Source organism: Cetorhinus maximus, chromosome 27, assembly GCF_964194155.1.
Source record: "Cetorhinus maximus chromosome 27, sCetMax3.hap1.1, whole genome shotgun sequence".
Lineage (NCBI taxonomy): Eukaryota > Metazoa > Chordata > Chondrichthyes > Lamniformes > Cetorhinidae > Cetorhinus > Cetorhinus maximus.
This window is the reverse complement of record NC_135905.1, coordinates 28,518,732-28,531,809: the sequence shown is the minus strand read 5'-3', so window position 1 is coordinate 28,531,809 and position 13,078 is coordinate 28,518,732. Positions and strand designations below refer to the sequence as shown.

At 41.1% G+C, this 13,078-nt stretch overlaps 1 protein-coding gene across 6 annotated transcripts in view; it reads left to right on the top strand.

Moving 5' to 3' along the window:
- micu1 (mitochondrial calcium uptake 1) overlaps nucleotides 1-13,078 on the top strand; it is a 99,503-nt gene that overhangs the window by 35,787 nt on the left and 50,638 nt on the right. For all 6 annotated transcript variants that reach the window (XM_078530950.1, XM_078530946.1, XM_078530948.1 and 3 more), the window contains exon 3: nucleotides 3,998-4,159. In XM_078530950.1, the coding sequence (XP_078387076.1) occupies nucleotides 3,999-4,159 (161 nt within the window). In that variant the 5' untranslated portion in view covers nucleotide 3,998. The remainder of the gene's footprint in view (nucleotides 1-3,997; nucleotides 4,160-13,078) is intronic.

Genomic DNA, 13,078 nt, shown 5'->3' with positions numbered 1-13,078 from the left:
TGTTGAAGTCCCCCATCCAGACTGCATTCTGCGCCCTTGCCGCCCTCAGTGCTTCCTCCAAGTGGTGTTCAACATAGAGGAGCACAGATTCATCAGCTGAGGGAGGACGGTACGTGGTAATCAGCAGGAGGTTTCCTTGCCCACGTTTGACCTGATGCCATCAGACTTCAAGGGGTCCGGAGTCGATGTTGAGGACTCCCAGGGCAACTCCCTCCCGACTGTATACCACTGTGCCACCACCTCTGCTGGGCCAGTCCTGCCGGTGGGATAGGACATACCCAGGAATGGTGATGGTGGTGCCTGGGACATTATCTGTAAGATAGTCATCCTCATGGAATCATATGTCAGGCTGTTGCTTGACTAGTCTGTGAGACAGCTCTCTCAATTTTGGCACTAGCCCCCCAGATGTTAGTAAGGAGGGCTTTGCAGGGTCGACAAGGCTGAGTTTGCTGTTGTCGTTTCTGCTGCCTAGATCGATGCCAGGTGGTCTGTCCGGTTTCATTCCATTTCAGAACGATTGCTGTCGTGTACATCAATTTAAATTTGTTTAGTACTTTTAACCTGGTATAAAAATAGAAAGTGCTGGAAATACTCAGCAAGTCTGGCAGTATCTGTGGAGAGCGAGAGAGTTAATGTTTTGAGTCCCACATGACTCTTCAGGTTCTCAAAAAGTCAATTTTGACTCAAACTCTGTTCCTCTCTCCACAGATGCTGCCAGATCTGCCGAGTATTTCCTGCACTTTCTGTCTTTATTTCAGATTTCCAGCATCTGCAGTTTGTTGCTTTTATTTTAAGGTATCCCTGGTGCTTTATTGTTGGTTGTCAGACAATTTCTTTACTGGCTCTTGGGATATGAGCATCACTGGCAAGGCCAGCATTTATTGCCCATCCCTATTTGCCCTTATGAAGGTGAGTTGTCTTCTTGAATCACAGCAGTCTGTGTTGTGGAGGTGCACCCACCATGCTGTTAAGGGGCGAGTTCCCCAGGATTTTGACCCAGTGAGCTGAAGGAATAGTGATATAGCTCCAAGTTAGCAGGGTATGTCACTTGGAGGGGAACTTGCTGTGATGGTATTACCTTGTGTCTGCTACCTAGTTCTTCTAGGTGGCGGAGGTTGCAGGTTTGGAAGCTGCTGTCAATGGAGGCTCTTGAAGGACTTCAAGAATGAAAGCGAAGTTAAGGAAGGTGGCCGAATGTTTAGTCAGAGAGATAGGTTGGAAAGAAGCCTTTGAAGGTGGCGAAAGAGCCAGATGGAGGGAAGAGATCCAGAATTAGATGGTTTCCTGTCTGTAGTTGTAGTGCGGTGGATGTTAGGTGCATCCCACAGGAGAGATTTTATATCCACCTGAAAGGACAGGCAGAGACTTGGGTTAACATACCACACCTCCAAAACTGCAGTACTCCCTCAGTATGGTTCTGGCGTATCAGCGTAGATTTTGTGTTCAAGTTCTGGAATGGGATTTGAACCTATATCCTTCTGACCCAGAGGTGAGAGTGCTACCAACCGAGCCACGTAAGGATGGGAAGGTAAGTTGGAGAGCAGAATGCTATTGTGTGCATAAGTACGCCTCATTGCAGAATTGAGGATGATGGGGGCGTGGTCTGGGAAAAAGTAGCCTTCCTCCCAATCTGCTTGAAAGCACTCCTTAAAACCATTTTTATATTGCAAGAATGCCATTGTAATGCTGCAACCACCTGAAACATGGGTCCCAAGCAGCTTGTGGCAAAGGTGAATTTTCCCAATTGGCTAAGACTTGCAATTGGGGAAAAAGTGTGGGGTCCCTCAGTCATTGGTCTTTAACACATTCGGAAAGTGTACTTATTTTGGTGGTTGTGGTGGAAAAACATGCGCAGCCCCTGTGTGTCAGAAGGTAAATGGATGACTGCAATATAAATGAATCTTCAGGGTACTGGAGTTGTGTTTTTGAACCCACTCTCGGGCCTTCAAGTGCCTTGACTTGTCTTGGTAAATACAGCATTTTTGTCCATTTCCAATGCTCCAGTGAGATTACCTGACAGTAAATCTGAAATAACATTGGGTTTATTTGACTTGAGTATCCTGCAGTCTTCTTTCAATTGACAAGCCATTTTGAAATGAAGCATTGTTTTAATATAATGACTTGCACTGCACCTCAGGTGTGCAAAGATTTGATTTGCTTTGTCCATTTGGAGAGAAATGTACAATTTTCAGGTGATGCTAAATATTTTGAAACTTGCCTGTTTTATGGTAGTTAAAAAAAATCAAAATCTATTAATGAGATCCTTGAATTTTTTCCAGTATTCTTGGCATCCTTTTCCACAATTCTGTCCATTTTCTTTTCTGCAGCTTTGAGCATTTTCTTACATACATGTCACCTCAGAACAGCTGTCAGAAATATGCTCCCAGATTCCCTTTCCCAGATTGTCTATTTGAGCTGACAATGAAAGCTGAGGCTGTATACAGGACTCCAGAGGAGCGTACAAAACAAAGGCAAAACAAAATAAAATTCAGGATCCCGGTATTAATCAGGATTTACAGTTTAACAGAAAATAAAATAAAATAATGGAAAGTGATTACCACAGTATTAGAATTGCACATCTTTATAATGGAATTTCATTGAGTTAGCCATTAGAGATCAGAGGTCCTGATAATAATCCTTGTCTTGATATTCTATTGTGCATCTGTGCACTATATTAAGACATGGATTCTTGTGTGTACATTTTCGGATGGGAAGATTTTTTCATTATACTCCATGTAGTAAAATCCACAAAAGACAAGCGTGTGGTATTTTTCTACATCTCGGAAGCCGAGGAATTCTTCACCAGCACGAATATTGAGAGTCTCTGGACCTGTGCAAGGAGGTGAAGGAATGACAGTGATGTGATGAGATAAACTCTCACGAAAGAGAGAGAAGAGGGATAGGAATCAGTCAATGGCACCCCTCACACACATCCAAGCTGCTCATTATACTGGTAAAATTTCCTATAAACGAATTATTTGTTTAAGAAGAAGCCTATATTCCGAGGAAGACAGAGAAAAATAAAATACTACAGGAAGGGGGAAAAAAAACATGAGATTGATGCTGCACTGATTCCAAAACTTGTACTTGAGCAGCTAAGAAAACAATTAACTTAAAAGTTCAAATCCACAAAATCAGTGTACTGCTCTGCATCAGCAATGTCTGAATTATGGCTTTTTGGCCAATGAGCCTTGGCACTCTGGATCATGAAGCTCCAACAAATTGAATTCTACTTACACTTGTACCCCTTTATTTGTTGGTTTTCTCTGCTTTAGTTTTGTGGCTCTGTTAATTTGGGAATAAGTTGTTGCCTCGTAGCTGGGCAAACATTTTCTGATTTTTGCAATTCCGTCACCAAACAATTAAACTCTGACCCAAACTATTCACTTAACAAAGATTGTGCATTACACTGTAAACATTTGTCCTTATATAGTACTATATTAGCTTGAGGAGTTCTGCTTACAGGTATTGTGTGAATAATTCCATTCAACTTCCTATGTAGAAGAGAAAAAGTAGATGACTTAAGCACAGCATAAGAAACAGCAATAGAAAGGCATCTTCTGTAGGCAGACATGGAAGCTAATCTACATGCAACAAGGTTTTACATGCAGTAAAACCAATGCATGATCAGTTCATCTATTTCTGTTGGCGTTTATTGAAGTAGGAATGTTGGCCAGGACACTGCACAAACTTTTCACTCCTCCTCAACCAGTGTGATGGTCTCTCTTGCAACCATATGAGTAGATATGCAGCCTCTGGCACGTGTCCCGTTTCAAAGGATGCCACCTCCAACAATGCTTCACTCCATCAGAGCTATACGGAAATGTCAGCCTACATTGTGTGTTCAAATTCTGTGCTAGCATTTGAACTCACAGCCTTTTGGTTCAGAGGCAAGAATGCAAGCAATGCAGCCAAACTAGCAATCGATAAGTAGCCCTGGAAAAGGGTGACTGTACAGTGTTGGACATTAATGCTGTTCCTTTGGTTCCACTTACAGGATGTTTCACTTCAGAATGCTGCCTGCCATGGCAGTTCTCGGCAACTTCTCCAGGCAGTACTATAGGGCAGCAGCCCCTAACAAGCGTCGGCACAAATTGATGATGATAACATTTGCTGGAGTCACAGCTGTTTCGGCGACAACAGGTTTATTGTGGAAAAGGTAGGGGACATCTACCTTACTTGTGCTAATGATCATGCCCTCTTGACTGTAACATTTCATATAATTAATTCCCAATCTCATTGGAAAGTTTGAGGAGGAGGAGAAATCTAAGTAATCCTTAAAAAAATTCTTTCGAGTTATCAACAGTCACAGATTGCAACTCTTTTGAGTACAATCACAGTTCTTGGTTTCCAGGAGTGGGACATGAACCCACAACCTTCTGATTCAAAGGCGAGGGTCGAGATAAATTGCAGTGTTAATGTGCACCAATCTGTAAAACCACTTAGTGACCAGATTGGGTGGTATTGATAGAGGGCCAAGAACTCGTCACCCTGGTTTATACTGCACAATTAATTTATTTGGGACTTTGCTGAAAATGTTCTGGCTCCACTGGGCGCCTAAACCCCTGCCCTGCCCTCAGTAATAATTGGGAGGGGAATGATTCTTTAGTGTCTTCTTCATACTCAGAATAATATATATTGTACGGCTGGAAGTTGACAAAATGTTAATTCAGTGATGGGTTACGAAAATAGTTGGTTAATTTGATCTTAACTATTGTTTCAGTCTCATTTCTTTCTGGACCTCAAATTGTTTTTAATCCATTGCTCCCTAATAACTTGTACTAATAAAGTAAATGCACTTGATTTTTTTTGCATAGTAATCATTGACATTCACAGGTGTTGTGCTATGGAAGAAGGGAGCAAAGGCTGTGATTATCCTAATGTTCTTTTACTCACCCAATAAATCCAACGTTCATTAAGATCACATTTTTGTTTCACGGGTTCTCATCAATCAATGCTTTTTACAGTCTTGTTTTATCCTCATTTAAATAAACTTAAAAAAAGACTTTTAAGTAGTTGGGGAGATTTAGCCAGGTCTGTGGAACTGCGCAAACATGACTGATGGTCACGCTTGCATGTTAAAGGTTGCTACCTTTGTGCAAATATGTAGCTGAATAGTTGGAGTGTCACAGCAATAGGTTATTGTTTGTGGTAATACACTTATCTCAAGACCCAATATTACCAGAAATATCCTTAAGCTCTTTACAATCAGTAGATTATCTTTAAAGAACAGTCACTATAGTTATGTAGGTAAATGCAATATCCAATTGAAGCACAACCCACAAACAGCAAATGAGCTGAATGGAGGTGATCTTTTGGAGAGACATCCCTTGAGTTATAGTCATAATGGCACAGAAGGAGGTATTCGGCTCATTGAATGCATGCCGGCTCTTTGTAGAGTAATCCAGTCAGTCACATTCCCCCGCTCTATCCCTGCAGCCCTACAGGTTTATTTTCATCAAGAGACCATTCAATTTTCTCTTGAAATCATTGATTGTCTCCAGTTCCACCACCCTCATGGGTAGCAAGTTCCAGGTCATTACCACATACTGCATAAAAAAGTTCTCCCTCCCATCCCCTGCTCTTCTAATTGTGACATTGCATCTTATAGATTCACCTAAACAACTAGTTAGGGCCTTTTCTTAATGTCTCACCATAGACACAACGTTGCATTAACACTTGTTTACTTGGGTTTCATTATCTCTGGCCCCTAGCAGATAGAAACCTATTGACTTTGTAGGAGCCTTGGGATCCTCTTGTGAACTCCACTTTGGAAGCCTCAGCTCAATTATAGCACTGCCTGCTTAGAAACTTGAGGGACCTCTGCTTCTGCCTCAATTTTTTAGTTTGTTTTGTAATTTGTCTGATGTGATTTTTGTTTCTGTTGTGAATTTATTTGTAATATAGTTGTGAAACACTGCTTGAATGGTAAATTTTTCGTATTTGGTTGATAGAAAATGCTTAAGCTAATACTTAATCCAGTATCCTGTTGATTAAAAAAAACTGGTTTAAGAATTTATAAGCACATGTTTTCAGTGGAGTCCAGAGTTCAACAGGCCTTTTAAAGATGTGTATTTAAGTCAAATCACAGACCCCCAAACGAGTGAAGCAATTGTTCAATTGTTTTTTGCTATATCACATAGAATACCAGCTGAGTTATTTGATACAACACAGTTTAACTCATTTGCTCACAATTTCTGGACTGTTACTATGTGGGGGAGCTGAAATTGTTGCAATCTCCAGAAATATCGATTGTATAAATTTTCAATTTCAGCATCTCCCCATATTGCACATATCTGACATTCATGTCTATTTGAGACAGGTCAAGGGCACTAAAGAGAAACCAGAATAAAACAAAGAATAAAATCCCTTAATAACTATACATTGACTATGTACTTATATCTAATCATGTATAATTCTTTCCCCACTGTCTGAAAAGGAAGTGTTTATAGCCTCTACTGTGCACTTGTGTCTTCACATTTCAGTTCTCACAGGAGTTTGGATTATGATTTTGATCACTTTGTACAGTTCATTGAATCTGTGATGAAATTTTGGGCTTTTAACACCACACTGAGCTACAACTACATGGCACGCTGAATGTTGGAACAAATTTTTAATCTCCTTAAGCAAAGTTGTAGTTATTTTAAAACAATTTTTATTGTCTGTGCATTTGGACAACCAAAGCATTTATTTCGGTAATTCGCAAAACCTTTTCAACAGCTGGGTTGATTTTGTCAGGCAAAACTAACCTCTCTTGCCCTTCTAGCTAAGAGTGCTGAGAGTTAGCTGAGAAAGAAACTCACACTAAATGTGTGGGCGTGTATGTTTGTCAGTGTCTTTCTGTCACGTTCTCTCTTGTGCTGTATCTCCCTGCAATAGAAAGAGATAGCTCAACATGTTTTCAGAGGTCTTTCACAGACAGAGGACTCATCCCGTTAACCTGGGCCTGTCGTGAACCCAGAGACAAAAGGCCTGTATCCTAATCCACTGCATCACCAGGCTTCATAGAAGCTGTGTTCATGTATTGAAATCCGCAGATGTCCTGGAAAGGAATTTAATGTTACTTCCTTTATGAAGATCATTAATATCTGGGTTGTTGACATATGTGTTCTGTAATGCATTTGGATAATGGTGAGGGAATTGGGATTTGAACTATTGCCCATTGACTGGAACTTCATTATCAATTTCAGCTGTATAGGATTTGATCACTGCAGTGTGACAGAGGCAGGTGCAGATTGCTTGTGGAGCAACTTGGTGAGATTGTATGTAGCATCATTGTATATTGTAATAACCATCCATGATAAATTGCAATGAAAGCATATTGATTTTCTCAGCCAGGCTTAGAATTCAGATTCGTTGACTGGTTATTCTATTCAAAATACTTCAAAGTTTCCGTGATGTCTGTTTAATATTTCACAACTTATCTGTGTTTGGAACATTACGTTAAATTGTCAGTGCCAACACAAATATTTTTAATATTTTAATGAATTATCACTTCATTTCTTCAAAAGCTGCTTCATCAACCTTGTTGAAGGTTAGCAGTTTTTGTGATGGAAACAGTTTCACTGTGTATCATCTGTGTCTACATAAATAATCACTTTGCAAAAATTCTGCTCTTAGCAGTTCTTTTTAACCAGTGGTTTTCAGACTTTTGGGGCGGCTTGAACCTGTTGGCAAAAAATCAAGAGACCCTGTTCTAACTTCATAAAATGAACATTGCATTTTGGAAGGAAAGCAATGTTTTTTTTAATCCATTCTCTAGACATGGGTATCATTGGCAAAGCTGGCACTTATTGCCCATCCCTATTGCCCTTAAAGTGGTAGTGGGGGGGCCTTCTTGAACCCTTATGATGGAGGTACTCCTACAATTCTGTTGGATGGCGAGTTTCAGGATTTTGACTCTGTGACAAAAAAGGAATGGCAATATTTGGCTGAGTGGGGATGTGGATGTGGACTGGAAAGTAATGTTCCCATGTCCTTTTAGGTGGTGGAGGTTGTGGGCTTTGTATGAATGTGTTAAAAACTAATACCACACACAGCAACTGCACTCTCAAAATATCAGTTTACGAGCAACTGCAAAGCAGTTAATTAGCAAAAACATAAAAACTGAGGATTCAGCATATTTCTGTCAATCTCCGCCTCCTGCCCTATGTTTGGGGTGTTCTGTCATAGCAGATGAGTGCATTAGTGGGTTATCTTTGAAAGACAGACTGCAGTTTTTCTTCTGCAATGTTCCTTTATGGCACCCACTGATAAGGTGGTACGTCGGGATGAAGATTGGTGTAATGCCTAAAGGAAAGGGAAAGTTAACAAACTACTTTTTTCTGTAGAATTTTATAGCACAGAAACAGACCATGCTGCCCAGCAACGTTATATTTATGCACCATATGAGCCTCTCCCACTCTACTTTTATCTCACCCTATCATTGTATTCTTCTATTCCATTCCCCCTCATTTATTTATCTAACTTTTCCCTTAAAGCATTTGCCCACACTGTCATAATTGATTCCTTCCAAACATTGAGAGATTAAAGACCTTTCATACATTTAAGGTAGCTGTGACCTTGTGTAAAAGGCTTCTGTTCACAGAGGCTGATCTCTCTCAGCTCATGATATATTGCGAGAGCAGCATTGGTGTTCTGTGTTCCAAATCAATAGTAGCTTAAAAGGAAGTGTTGAAAGCCAAAGCAGAAGTTTACAAGGAAGCATTTTATTTAGGCTTAACTGTTTCTCTCAACCTACTATGTCCCTTCCCCAAGCAGCAGGCGATTCATGAATGATTTTGCTGACAGATTTTTTTTTTTTAAATTAAGATATCATTTCGGGCCACCCAAAATAGGATTTCCCACATCTGCTGAATGTTGGAGGAAACCCTATATAAGATAGCAGGACTACAGTTCTCTGTTAAGACTCAGTCATGCCATGGCAAAACTGACAAACAGAACAAAAACCCGAAACCCATATCACAGAAAGACGAACTGAGCCATCATCTCATCGCTGTGTACAGAATAACTTCTGTATTTACCTCAGAATAACAGTGACATTACTTCCAAGTATTTTCAGGACTAGTATGAAGGAAGAAATGTTGTGGTGTTCACTTGGTACTTCCATAATTTATGATTGCATGTCTTTTTACGCTGCCAAAATAAACCTTCAGTTAGTGCAGCTTAAATTTCCACGTGACTTGATCCAGCATTTAAAAAAAGCTTGAAATTCTGTGCTTCCTGTCCTTTATCCTAAACAAATTTTAAAAACAATTATCCTGTTTCAATTTAGGGAGTTATTAAAGGCACTGCATTGAATAATTCTTGTTTGAATTTGCCTCATTATACAAATATTCATAACTCTCCTATATAAAAGCAAAATACTGCGGATGCTGGAAATCTGATGAAGAGTCAGACGGACTCAAAACGTTAACTGCGTTCCTCTCCGCAGATGCTGTCAGACCTGCTGAGTTTTTCCAGCTATTTTTATTTTTGTTTCATAACTCTCCTCCTAAATACACCAAGACAAAAACTAGTTAAATCTCATAGTAAAGAGCATTGCTGTTGCAAATTACTAAGGGGCTTCTTTGAAATCCTGGTTCCCTTGCCAGCTAATTGGGAGACTGTGCTGTTCACTGGGCCTGCTTCACTGCACCTAAGTTACCTAAAGTTTAGCAGGGACATAATGATTGATAGTAAATAAAGGCAGCCTTTCATTATGAACAACTTGCTTCTGGTTGTAACCTAATAGAAGTTTTATTTCACGTGGTGGTATTAAATCTCAAACAAAAGCAAAATACTGCAGATGCCTGAAATAGGAAATATGATCAGATAGAGCAGTGACCTGAAATGCGAACTCCGTTTCTCTTTTCACGGGTGTTGCCTGACCTGTTGTGTGTTCCAGCATTTTATGTTTCAATGGCAGTAAATCTATTTTTTTGGGGAATCTAATGCCCATGTTCTCAAATTCGCAATTTGATTTAAATTGTCGGCTGACCACAGACACTTAGGTATTATTTTATTTAATGTCTTGACTGGGTTTCAACAATGGCTTAGGGCAGTGAGTTCCACATTCTAACCATCACGATGATTGACGCAGCTTCAGTTTGGAGTGATTTGGTAGGGGTGGCTAAAATGATGAAGGGATGGGACAGGGTGGCTGGAAGTAGACTTTTTTCAGTGAAAAGGAGAGATATAGATTTAAGATTAATCTATTTAGGAGAGAGGGTTATGAGCCTTTAGAATACACAATCCGTATTAATGAGGAGACCATGTGCCCCCGCTGGGTCTGTTTTCAGCAGGGTGGCATGTAAAATAGAGCAGGTGCCCACCCCACCTTCCTGGCCACTCCCAAGCTCACTCCATAATACCAAAATCGGCAGCCCGCTCGCCACATTTATATAAATAACCAAGTGCCAATTGAGCTTGTTAACCAACCAACTGACCCCGATTAAAACGCTGCCCATGCCATAATACAGTTGCCGTGGGCAGGCCACTTTTTTAAGAAACTGTTTTAAAGGGCAGGAAGGAAACTGTCTTCTGGGGGTGCCCTCTGTGCATCGGTGGGGGGGGGAGTAGCCCCCACCTTAAGCTAGTACCCACTTTTCCTATGCATCTGCTCTCTAAAACCCACCACTCCCAGCTCCCTACACCCACCGTCCCTAAACTGTCCAAGCCCTCCTTGCCCAAGACCCCAAACTTACCTTGCACTGGGATCCATTAACCCACCCACAGCACATTATGGCTCTGTGGAATGGGTCGGCTCCACACCGGCTTTGTTTCCAGGGGATTGGTGGGGGTGGGGGTGCGGGTGCGGGTTTGCAATCCGTCCGCCCTCACCCCCCCCACCCCGTGAAACATGCTGCCTCATGTCATCCCTAAAGATGAAGTTGGGTAGCTGATAGAAGGAGAGACAAACCAATGTGGCCCGGGAAAGTGGCATTAGCCCTACTGCTAATATGGAGGATAAACATCAACCTGAACTGTTGGGATTGTAGCTTCTATGGTAACACCTGTTTTAAAAGAAAACACATCCTATATTCTAATGAGTGAGAAGTTTCTTCTGACTGCTGCTTTTTATTTTGTTTTTCTCCATTACATTTTTCTACAAAATATAAAAACTATGATTTGGCTCAGAAGTGAGGAATGGTACCGAGTATGGCTGAGGGAGGGTTGTGAGGGATCTCGGGTAAAACACGAGCCCCTGCACAGAGCTGTTACAACATTGTGATGCTCCAGTATGCTGACCCACGTGGGAGAAGACAGATTTTTGTCCAGTGTATTCGGAGCTGACATTTTGCAATATATTAAATCAGATTTAAATTATTTCTCCTGCTTTGCATAACATGAAACCTTTTGTTGAACAAGTGTAATTGTGTTTGCTTTGCATAAAATCAAAGCATTGAATCTAACCACCATGGCACCTGACAGAAGCAATTTCCAATTTAATATGATTTCCAAGATATGAACCAAGTCTAAATGTGCTTTGTTTCTACAAATAGCTTTCTGCTCTGTCCTAATTACAATTTATAACTGTGTTTGTAACACTCTAGTGCCATTGGCTCATGACATGCAGGTCACACAATAGTAGCATCAATACCAATGATAAACTTGGTGAAGCCTGGCTTCAAGAAGTGATTTAACAAATGAGAGGTAGCAAAAAGTCTTGCCTCTTAGTTAATTAGAAAAAGAGAAGGTATACTGTTAATCCTTTGGCTCAGGCTCTCTTTGATTTAACTAATAATTATGCAGAGGTGTTGGGAAGAAACTGCATGTTCTTTGTTTTATGAGTTATAGCTACTCCAAGAGAAATTTGTTGCTTGGCTTTTGAAAAGAGTTTTATTTTTATATTTGTGGATACAGAAATTCGTATTACCTTGAAAGAGCCACTGAGAGATGAGAAGTAATGAGTTTCTGAACAGCTTTCTTACTGCCACCTTTCTTATGCTGTCTGCTAATTTTCATTATTCATTCTATTATGTAATATTTGCTTCCCACTTTTCTCCCAGAGTGGCTTGGTGCTGGGCTTGAGGTTGTATTTACATTACAGTTCAACTGTGGAGCCATGTGCGAAGTAGGCTGAGACACCTTCCTCCATCAGCTAAGTTTATAGTGAAAGTACACATTTTAATGCGAAGTGCATTATCTGTGCCACTTGCCACAATTTCCAAGTAGCAGTGATTTTTTTGAATGACATCAGCAATTGCTGGACTGCTGCAAGCAGAAAGTGCAAAACCAGAGTGCAGTGGTCACTGCTGTCTTTGCCCGACTTCACTTCAGGTAAAGAACCATGTATTTTGGCTGTCAGATGCAGTGAATTTGACCAGTCCTTGGTGTTTCCACTAGCTGCGTGTCAGGGACCAGTAGCCCTGGCGCCCAACTAGTCAGTGTAAAAGTGGGTTCAACTGATGATACAAATCTGTTTTTATTATCTGAAAGTAACCTGGTGTGGAGCAACACTGACGCATTGCGAGCACCCTACCTACTTAGGAGTCACCATTGACAGATGCCTCACCTTCAAGAACCACATCGAAAAGACAAAGGCAAAAGTGAGCACACGAAACAACATCCTGAATAAGCTCACTAACACAGAATGGGGAGCAAGCTCGAAAACATCACGAACCAGTGCACTTGCTCTTTGCTATTCCACTGCTGAATACGCCTGCCCTGCATGGGAAAGATCTACTCATGCTAAGAAGATGGATGCCGTTCTGAATGCAAGCTGCCGACTTATCACAGGCTGTTTAAAACCAACAAACACCAACAGCCTATATATCCTGGCGGGTATCGCTCCCCCTGATATAAGAAGAACAGTAGCCAGCAAGAAAGAGCGACTCCATCAAACATCATGGTCATACACCTACACCCAGCTGCCTAAAGTCAAGGAAGAGCTTCATGAACAGTGTTGTTCCATTACAATCAACCCCATCTGAAGCCCGCATCGCCTTGTGGAAAGACCGGCTCGCCAGTCTCGGACAAAACCCGGCGATGGAAATGGAAATTCTACCGGATGAAAGCCTTCCCCCAGGAGCTAATTGCAACTGGGCAACCTGGAAGTGCCTTAACAGACTTCGGACTGGTGTAGGCCGTTCAAAGG